At 33.7% G+C, this 11,160-nt stretch overlaps 1 protein-coding gene, 1 long non-coding RNA gene and 1 pseudogene across 2 annotated transcripts; all 3 read left to right on the top strand.

Annotated features, from left to right (window-relative positions):
* The first annotated feature begins 1,931 nt into the window (after nucleotides 1-1,931).
* Nucleotides 1,932-4,327, top strand: LOC129296511 (cysteine-rich receptor-like protein kinase 10; annotated as a pseudogene).
* Nucleotides 4,328-6,556: 2,229 nt separating this feature from the next.
* Nucleotides 6,557-7,790, top strand: LOC129296512 (cysteine-rich repeat secretory protein 38-like). The gene is made up of 2 exons (XM_054935109.1): nucleotides 6,557-6,626; nucleotides 6,742-7,790. The coding sequence occupies exons 1-2, from the start codon at nucleotides 6,557-6,559 to the stop codon at nucleotides 7,788-7,790; spliced, it is 1,119 nt and encodes a 372-aa protein (XP_054791084.1).
* A 2,697-nt stretch (nucleotides 7,791-10,487) lies between these two features.
* On the top strand, nucleotides 10,488-11,131 carry LOC129296503 (uncharacterized). Its single transcript, XR_008589812.1, has 3 exons — nucleotides 10,488-10,687; nucleotides 10,769-10,979; nucleotides 11,088-11,131. It is a non-coding gene; the product is annotated as an uncharacterized LOC129296503 (long non-coding RNA).
* Nucleotides 11,132-11,160: the final 29 nt, after the last annotated feature.

The raw sequence follows: 11,160 nt of genomic DNA on the forward strand, positions 1-11,160 counted from the left end.
CAGTGGTATCCGAAGTTTCTCCTCTGCCCGAAAACTGATGTCAAAGCAAATGAACGAAACATGAACGCTAAGATAGATGATTGTCATAGTTTCCTCAGCAAATCTATCAATGTGTCGTGACCAAAAGGAAATAATTATAAGAGAAAGCTCATCCCAAAGGCTAGGTTGTTGGATTAGATTCAAGAGAATTCTTCAAATTTATAAACCCCATTTCATGTGAGAGCATGTATTGCCACCTTGAAATCACAAATGGGAGAGGATGCCTAGGTTCTCAGACTAAATGTATCCTCTCCTTAGTGCCCGCCTAAATGCCTACACAAAGCTATAATGCTATAGGCTTTAGAATTGGCCGAGCTTACTTAGATTTAACTTAAAATATCCCCAATATATGGGAAAAAAAAAACTCATATAATGAATTCGAGTATTTCGGCTAAATCTATCTGGTTTAGACATGGCTCAAGTTTCTTTGAGCTTATTTGTATATCTAAATAAGCTTGGAATAAAAAAATTTTCTAACTTTTCAAGCTCAACTCTAAAATTTTTTAAGTTTATTCAAACTAACTTATCAAACTTGATCGAAATTACCAACTAATGTACCCGAATCATTTAGTGTAGGAACATCGAGGGGAGAAACTTTCATGCAACATGATGGCAATTTAAAAAAAAAAAGATATAATGTAATTTTTAATCCCTCAAATTTAATTTCTATCAATTTAGTCCATTAAGTTTAAATTTAATTTAATCCCTTAAGTTTAAAATGAAAATAAATATAATTATTTAGGTAAAAAAATAAGCTCTGAAATTTTAAAAAATAAGAAAACAAAATAAGTTGCAAGAGATTACTCCTCTTGTCTTATTTATAAGGGGGAGAGAGAAAAAAAAATTTAATTTTATTTATAAACACTTATCAATTCTTAATGTTTTACCGTTACATTTTTATTTTTATTAAATATTTTAAATAAAAATATTAATAATAAATTTTAATAATATCTATTAAGAGTAAAGATAAAAATTTATTAAAATTTAAAATAAAATTAATAAAATTTAATATTTTTTTTATTATAGTAAAATAGTAAAATATGTTGAGAATGACTTTTGAACAAACTCAAATCGAATATATTGATAAAAAGCAAACTCTGTTTTCATTCATTCCGAACGATCTGATATACGGATTTCAGTTCCAATTCCATTTCCAAGTTCTGATTCACTTGTACCAAATATGGCTTAAAGACATTATTAATTATTAAATGGTTAAAATCTCGTCAGATCAGCAAATAGTACACCGAACTACGGCCCCAGTGAGAGAAACCCGAGGAGAAAGAAAACAGAGCGAGATGAATCCAGACGTTGATAAAATTTCACAAAATATGAAAGAAGGAACTTCCACGCAAGCGGTACTGCCGAAGATAGCCGGCGTTCCTGTGGACGTGATCCGTTAGCGAGCTCAAAGCAACTTCGCTACAGACAAACCATTCAATGAATGACGGTGACAATGGCTATCAAGTCTCTGGGAAAAGTCTACGAGAGAGAAGCAGTACATTTCTCCATTGAAGTTGTTATGAAAGCTTATTTTTTCACCCACTGTATATGGAAATTTCTACCATTTCTTTTACCCTCCTTCCTCTCCTTTCTCATCTTCCCTTCCTCATCGCTGGCCCTCCTGATTTCCGATGTAGCCACTGTTTCGATTCCAAAGGTCACTACACAAGTACAAGCACCTTCCAAGCAAACCTTAATATCCTTCTCTCACACCTCACTTCCGACGCCAAAATCTACAACTATGGCTTCATCAATATCTCTCATGGCCAAAATCCTGATCGAGTTAATGCGATTGGGCTGTGCAGAGGTGGGGTTACGCAAGACGAACGCCATAGTTGCCTCAGGAATGCCTCAATTATTCTCCAAAGTTGTGTCCAAATCAGAGGGAAGCAATGGGAAGCTATGGTGAATGTACGCTACGATACTCAAATTATTCAATATCAGAGGTGTTGGAATCTGATTCTCTGCTCCATTTAGTATCGCACTACTTCTTTTATGATCCCGTAACTGATGGTTCGCCAAAACCTTCTTTTCCATCGTCAAACTCACAAGGTATGTACCCGTCAACCTACCCTGAGAAAACTTGGTCCCCTGACAAGATGACGATAAGTTTGATGGAGAAAGATTTCTGCTTCTTTAAGTCTGCTTTCATCTCTCTGTTTCCTTGTAATTTTCATCTCCACCTCCAATGATAACTTTCTGCTGGGAATTTCCCTTCCATTTATGAAAGGAAAGGGTGCATTTTTGTCACAGTCACAGATATAACATTAGGCTTCAAAACTTATGTTCTTGAAGATCTTCTTTTGGGAACTTTTTCCTTTCCGGAAAGAACAAGGCATTACTAACAGTTGTCGCTATAGTTGTGCCTATTCTTGCCTCTATTGTGCTGCTCTATGTCGTTTGGGTCTTTGTAAGAGAAAGAATGAACCGAAGAAGACATACTCAAAGTAAGTTTACATATTTATTTTCTTATTGTCCACAATCTAGATGTAAATCAAAGCATGATTAAATTTCTTTCAGCTTTTGAAAAGAGATAGAAAGAGGAGGAAAGTGAGACCTACTTGAGGTTCTAATTTCTCCCTCTTACTCATCCATTTCATTTGCAATAGCAAATTTCAGTTTTTGTCACTATGAACCTTCCAGAGGTGGGGTTCGCCTTTTCTTTTACACTTGTCTTCCATTTTTTCCTACTGAACATCTGGGAATTCAAATCCACTATTTATTAGGATCCTGTTACGAAAGGGAAAATAGAAAGAAGAGAAAGAGTTGAATCTCACTTTTTTATCCCTATTTCATTTATTCTCTCATACAAAAGTTAATCTTGGTACATTCTGAACTAAATTTGATTCGAAGAACTAGCTTAAATTCCTATTTCTAGGCGAATCTGAAGTTGACAATGCCACTGAACTTGCTAAGTCAATACAATGTGCATTTCAGACCATCGAAGCTGCTACTGATAACTTCTCAAATGAAAACAAGCTTGGACAAGGTGGATTTGGACATGTTTACAAGGTAAAGAGAGATATAAAACTCACGTTGAGGGCTGTATGTATGTGTTCTCTAGGTTGAATATTGATGCATCCTAGTTGTTGGCCAACTTCAGGGTAGCCTCTCCAAGGGACAAGGCATTGCAGTAAAAAGATTGTCTAGGAATTCTGGGCAAGGAGATATTGAGTTCAAAAATGAAGTGTTATTAATGGCCCAACTTCAGCATGGAAATTTAGTTAGACTCGTTGGTTTTTGCTTAAAACAAAATGAACGGCTATTAATATATGAGTTTCTTCCTAATAGAAGTCTTGACTACTTCATATTTGGTGAGTCAATTTTCTTGAACAAAACATTTCATACACGACTTGCGTAAATTGTTATGCTAACTATACTCTTAACTAATTTATCTCAACTTGACTGTGTAGATCCTTCTAAACGTTCACAATTAGATTGGGAAACTTGCTTCAAAATAATAGAAGGCATCGCTCGAAACCTTCTTTATCTTCATGGAGAATCTCAATATTGGATTATTCATCATAATTTCAAGGCAAATAACATTCTCTTAGATCTATAGATGAACCCTAAAATATCTAATTGGTGTGGTATGACTATTTGTTTGAGATCACACTCAAGTCAATGCAAATAGAATAGTAGGAACATGGTAAGTATCAAAATATGGCATGGATATATAAATTATTATCCATAACAAACAAGAAAGTGTTGAATATGATCATCAAGAGATGTAATAATGATTATACTGATGACAATGACATGCAGTGCTGACACCAAAATATGCAAGATATAAGCAATTCTCAATAAAATCAGATGTTTTTAGTTATGGTGTATTGATTCTAGAGATAATAAGTGGCCAAAAGAATGGTAGTTTTCACCACAAGGAGAATGTGGAGTATCTTCTAAGTTTTGTACGCCTTCTACCTCATTATTGTGATTCCTCAGAACTATGAGTGTAGAAAATCAGTCATTACATTTATATATTTATGCTTAAAGAATAATTGAAAAGCTTTGAACTAATTAAGCAACTTCATGCAGGCATGGAAAAGCTGGATGAGAGACACTGCCTTTGATATTCTAGACTCCACATTAAAAGATGGTTCAAGAAACGAAACAATGAGATGCATTCACGTTGGCTTACTTTGTGTCCAAGAAAAGGCTTCTTGTAGACCAACCATGGCTTCCATTGTTCTCATGATTAACAGCAACTCTTTCTGTCTCCCATTTCCCCTGCAACCTGCATTTTTTAGTAATCACAGAAGCTTCCCACTAGATGTCAACATGTGGAGTATAGTTTTGATTAGGATTGCAAAAAAAAAACTAATAAGATTAAACTTTGGCATAATCCAAATTCTGATTTCTTTCATGGAAAGAACTAAATTAGTCAATCTCTAATTCAGTTTAATCTAGTTGTAACTCAAAAATTAATAGAACCAGATTTTGATCCGTAGGAGTGAGAGAGTGATTAATCTAGTACTCACTTAACTTTTTTCCCCTTCCTTTCCTCTATGAAAGACAATAATTTATTTCAACGTGTGGATTCAATTAAGATAATAAAAATACTTATAATCATAAAAAATCTATGACAATATCCAACAAAAAAAATATTTTAATTACAATCAAATAATTCAAATTCATAACTTCAACAACAGTAACATTCAACATACTTTAAATGTCTAATTATATTGCAATAATGATTTAGCAACAAACTAAATTAAAATTATATTAAATAGAAATATGAAGTGTCAATGAAGAAAACACTATGTTGAAATTTTAAATATATTAAAATAATTAAAATTAAATTAAAATAATTTCATAATATCGGAACGGACAAAGTGGTATGAGAACTTGGTCTTGTGTCTAGTCTAATGAGGAATTAATTTGGTGTTTTTTGCCTCTTTGGTCTTTTGAACCAATTTTTTACCAAACCAAATAAGATTAAATTTATTTAAGTTGGATTATGTTGGATAGGACAACTGGACTTTCATACAACTCTAATTTTGATTCAACAAGCTTAGAAAAGCAAGAAGAAAACATGTTGAGATGCTATCAACAAATGAAGTCTCCATAACTGATTTATATCCTCCACGAGATATTGTTCATCACATTTCTAGAAATGTCAGATCTGGATATATGTATTCAAAATATGGATTTTTTTTTTTTCCCCATATCTTTGGCAAATCTTTCTACAATCGAATATATGTAGGAAGGGTTTTGTTTATCTGATTATAACAATTTTTATCAAAAAGTTTCAATAATCTAGTTCAAGTGCATCTCCAGTTGAATTTTTCAAGCATGTTACTTGCATTTTAATTAAAATTTGGAACTTTATTGATATTTTAACATCGTTTTTCTTACCAAATTCTAGGGTGCCTTTTAGAAGAATTTCATATTCCGCAATATAAGTCACATAAAAGTTATTAATTAACATTTTCCTTTTTTAACCCTATTGCAAGTTACTTGAAGGAGAATTTCATTCTAATTTAATTTTTATATGAATTCTCGAATTTTTTTTCTCTCTCTCTTCTTCCAAAACTTTGTTTCCCATGAAAGAGAATGAAGCATATTCACAAAAAAAAAAAAAATTCTTTTCATTTTTTAAAGCTATATTTTTTTAGTAGGGATAAAGTTAAAATATTTTTAATTTTACAATATACTCCCTCCGTATTAAATTATAAAATACTTTTAAAAAAATTTCACATACCAAGATACATCATTAAATACACTTAACAATCTTATTTTTTAAAACAAAATATGAACTTCTAAAAATGCTATTCATTTAATAACTTTAAATCTATACTAAATTACTAAATAGAAAGGGAGAAAAGATGATATTAGAATAAGTCTATTTAATAAAATTTTAATCTTCTTAAGGTTTTATATTTTAAGATACCAAATTTCTTTCAAAAATGTGTTATAATTTAGGATTGAGGAGATTTCATAAGTTAAGTGTCTTAATTGAAAGTGCTTAACTGCTTATAAATATAAGAAATACCTTTAAAGGCCACCCATTCTAAATCTGAATCAGTAAATCAATTCAATGAATTTAGAATAGCGGTGGTCTTGTCCCTCCACCTAGTTCGGAGAAGCTATTTCGTGTAAGAGGTCCGTCCTAATATTTTCTGAACCAAATGACACGGAGGTAAAAAGTCCAAGCACGGACAGGAAGCTCATGATGTAAGGGGGTGAAAAAAAACTATGTCCTCGTTGACTAAAGACTCTTGACTGAAGAGAAGCTCCACCTTCCATTCAGACATTGTCTCCTTAGTACCCACAACACAGATCACTCAGAGAAGCGCCACCCATCCAATGGCTATGCTTCTGTCAGACACATTTCCATTCGTTGTCTCTTCTTCTTCTCTTCTTCTTCTTCATTCTCATTTCTATATGCACCAGCCGATCAGAATACCCAAAGATTACTGCTTCACTTCCTTTGGAACCTACGCCCCAAACAGCACCTACCCATTCAACCTCAATACCCTTCTATCAAAACTAACTTCAAACCATAACGTCGACTATGGCTTCTACAATCTCACTTATGGCCAATCCCCTAACACAGTCACGGAATTGGTCTCTGCCGAGGAGATGTTACTCCCACCACTTGCCGTTCTTGCCTCAGAAATTCCACAACCATCACACAATCATGTGATGAATACACCACCGCAATTGCAATCCACGATGAATGCCTATTGTTCTACTCAGATTACACAATATCTGGTGTCGTCTCGACTCTTGATTTCACTATCGACGATAGGAGCGTCATAGATAATATAACAGATTGGGATCAGTACAAGCAAGTTCTAAACAACTTACTTGGGAGTCTGAGTCGGCAAGCAGCATCCGGTGACTCTCGTCGAAAATTTGCAGCCGGGAATACTGATGCAGGATCGAGTAGGAGAAAGATATATGGTGTTGCTCAGTGCATGCCAGATTTGAATGAATTAGAGTGTCGAAATTGCTTGGATGGGGCGATCTCAAGAATCCCAGAATGTTGTGAGGGTAGCACTGGAGGTAGAGTTGTTAAACCGAGCTGCAATATCAGATTTGAGAGCCACAAATTCTATGAAATCATGGCTGATGTACCAATTTCGGTGTCAGTATCAACACCGGCACCAGTACCACCACTTTCTCCTTGTTCCGTCAATACAACTACGTCACAGGGTGTTTTTTTCTTCCCCTTCATTTTGATTTCCAGATGCACCAACCAATCAAGCTACCCAGAAGATTACTGCTTCACTTCCTCAATCTTTGGAACCTACGCCCCGAACAGCACCTACCAGTTCAACCTCAATACCCTCCTATCAAAACTAACTTCAAACCCTGACGTAGACTATGGCTTCTACAATCTCTCTTACGGCCAATCCCCTAACACAGTATACGGAATTGGTCTCTGCCGAGGAGATGTTACTCCCACCACTTGTCGTTCCTGCCTTAGAAATTCCACAACCATCACACAATCGTGTGACAAATACACCACCGCTATTACAATCCATGACGAATGCCTATTGTTCTACTCAAATTACATAATATTCGGTCTGGTCCCAGCTCTTGGTTTCACTATCGATGATAGGAGCGTCACAGATAATATAACAGATTGGAATCAGTACAAGCAAGTTCTGAACGGCTTACTTGGGAGTTTGAGTCGGCAAGCAGCGTCCGGTGATTCTCGCCGAAAATTCGCAGCCGGGAATACTGATGCAGGATCGAGTAGGAGAAAGATATACGGTATTGCTCAGTGCATGCTGATTTGATTTGATTGAATCGGAGTGTCAAAATTGCTTGGATGGGGCAATCTCAAGAATCCCAGAATGTTGTGAGGGTAGCACAGGAGGTAGAGTCGTTAAACCGAGTTGCAATATCAGATTTGAGAGCCACAGATTCTATGAAATTGCGGCTGATGCACCCATTTCGGTATCAGTATCGCCACCGACACTGGCACCGCTACTTTCTCCTCCTTCCGTCAATATAACGACGTCACAAGGTGCTTTTCAGCCTATCTAAAATTACTTTGTTGGTTATTCATAAATCTTTTTGGTTTCTCGTTGTTGGACCTCTGTTTTGGCATCATTTCTTTTCTTTTCTCCCCATCCTCAGTTTTCTTATCATTGCAATCCATTAATCCAATTAATTACGTATTATTTATATATTTTGAAGATGCAAAATTTATTGGTAAGTTAATGGAATCTTACTTGAGGAAAGGGTATTTCAATAGTGAATTAAAAATATAAAAAAACAACAATACCCTCTAATATATTAATTTAAGTTTAGTTTGGGACCCAAAATTTAAAAGTCTGGTAAAGGACCTTTACTTCTTAATAATCATGTCAAATTCTAAAATGTTTTAAGTAAAATTTTGAAAAATTAGTTGTAAATTAATATTAGAGTAATAGTTAATTTGGACCTTCGATTGTAAGTTTAGAAGCCATTTGAACTTCATACTTATAATTAATACATTTTAAATTTTAAAAAATTAAATTTAGAGCATTCTCCCACCATGGTATTATTTTAGATAGAGTGGTGCTCATCATTTTTGCTCCTCCAAACTTCTGGTCCTCTCTGTCCTCCCATGTCTCACCCTCTCCCTCCTCCTCCCATTTTATACGTTAATATGTTGCCTTCTTACAAGGATTCATACATGAACTTGGCATCTTGGAAAGCTTGTTGGAAATGTCCCTCACTCATATACCAAATTTATTTCATTTTAAAATAATATTATTAAAAAAAACTTAATTTTTTTTAAATCCTATCATGATGGAAAAAATCTACCATGATAGTAGAAAGTGAAAGATATTTTTCTAAAAACTACCATGATAATAAAAAGACTTATCATAACAAAAAAGATAGGATCATAAATTTAAAAATCTTACCATGATAGGAAAAAGTCTACTGTGGTAAGGTTTTTAATTAAAAAGCAAAATGATAATTTAAAAAATAGATCATGGTAAAATAGAACTTTTCTATAATTAAAACATCTCATAAATATCAACTACCATGATAATAAAAGATGGTAGTAAAAGAGTTTCATAAATCCCAAAAAAAAAAATCTACCATGATATTTAAGAACATAATCTAATTAATTAGAAAGTACTAAAATGGTTTTCATTAACAAGTCTTTTAAACAAGATATAAACGTTTAAAAATAGTAGATCATGGTTCCCAACAAACTTTAAAATAAATAATTTAAAACATAAATCATATTGAATCTTTCAAATGATCAAATAATAATCCTTTAAGACTATAAGGGATAGACAGAAGTCTCATGACTAATAAATGTAGAATAAAATAAATTAAATCATAAATTTTAAATGCTCATAATAATCAAAATGTCCTAAGTTACCATTTTGTACACTACTTCAACAAAAAAAAAAGAGAGAGAGGCCAAATATGTCAAAGGTGTCAATATACACCCAATAACTCTCTCGATACTTATTCAACTGGACCCTTTCCCAAAAACAATAACTACGAGGAATGAGACACGATAGTCCTAATAACTAATTCTAAGATGAAATAAAGCAAGTAAAGTAATCAAATATGCAAATTGCTAAGTGGGAACAAAACATATTTTAAAAGTTATATATATTAAATTTGTAAATACACTTATATGGTATGATAACTTCTTATCTCCTCCATACTCCATGCTTAATACTCTAGTTCACTTGGTTAAAGATAAGTTAGTCCAAACCATACATACCACTCATTGGACCTAAAAAAGGGGGATAAATAAACTTTTATTTTCTCCACATTGCAGAAAAATTGCTTGACTAATGAGATCAATAACAATATGAAATTTTTAGTGAATTAATTGATAAAAAATTAAATTTCAGAGACTAAATTGACAACTGAGGCAAACTTAAAGATTGAAAATTTCATTATCTCGAAATATTAATTATGTAATCTTTTAAGAATACCAAGGATCCAAGGTTCTTACCTGAAATTTTTTTTTTAAAGAAAAAATTGTCTCAGACTAAAATTAAGTTGAAGCATTGGTCCTACATTGTCATTCCCCTATTAAGAAATGGCGCGCGTGGGAGGTCTCTGAGTTTAAAAAATGTAGTAGTGAAGCATTTGTCCTGCAGAATAATTGGGCTGCAAAGTCCTAACATCCAACATGCTTCATTATAAGCTTTTATTTATTTATTTTTTGTCCGGTCAATAACCAGGGTTTTCTTTCTCAGGAAAACACAATAAATCAAGACTTTTCATTGAGATAACAGGGCCTGTAGTTGGCTTTGTGGTACTGCTTAGCTTTATTGGGATTTATGTTGCAAGAGGAAGGAAGCTGAGAACAGCTTTCAAAGTAAGTGCACATATCGATCTAATGGTGAGAGTATGCCATGACATTTTTTTTTTTTGTGATTTTTTAATTAATCAAGTGGGGCCAATCAATATGGTGGCCATGAAAAATCCAGGGACAAAAAATTTTATGAGCTGACTAATGACTCTCTCTCTCAAGAAAAATGACGGATAAAAGAAGATAATTGTTGAACTCAATGGCTTAAATTCCTCTCTACCAGATGAACTTGAAGCTGAAGCTGAAATTGAGCCTGTTGCATCAATACAGTTCAGCTTTGACACCATCAAAGTCGCTACAAATTCCTTCTCTGATGCAAATAAGCTTGGTCAAGGTGGATTTGGACCTGTTTATAAGGTTAGGATAACACTGTCATGTCAAGATAAATATCAATTCTAAGTCCAATCCCAATAAATCTTGGTTCTTGATCAACTTCAGGGTAGGCTCTCCAATGGACAAAATATTGCCGCCAAAAGGTTGTCAGGGGTTTCTGGGCAGGGAGATACTGAATTTAAGAATGAAGTGCTATTAATGGCTAAGCTTCAACACCGAAATTTAGTTCGGCTTCTTGGTTTTTGCTTGGAAGAAAAAGAGCGACTACTTATCTATGAACTCCTTCCAAATAGAAGCCTTGATCACTTCATTTTCGGTATGAAATTTTCTTTCAACAAAAATCACCTCAGTTTTGTCGTGTGAATAAATAAGGTACAATCTTGGTAATTCTTTATATGATTATATCTTGATTTCAAACATGTAGATCCTATTAAGCGTGTATGCTTGGATTGGGAAGCACGTTTCAAATTATAGAAGGCATAGCCCGTGGACTTAAT

This window comes from Prosopis cineraria, unplaced genomic scaffold, assembly GCF_029017545.1.
Source record: "Prosopis cineraria cultivar Desert tree isolate PC_DT_omini unplaced genomic scaffold, ASM2901754v1 PC343, whole genome shotgun sequence".
Taxonomy (NCBI): domain Eukaryota; kingdom Viridiplantae; phylum Streptophyta; class Magnoliopsida; order Fabales; family Fabaceae; genus Prosopis; species Prosopis cineraria.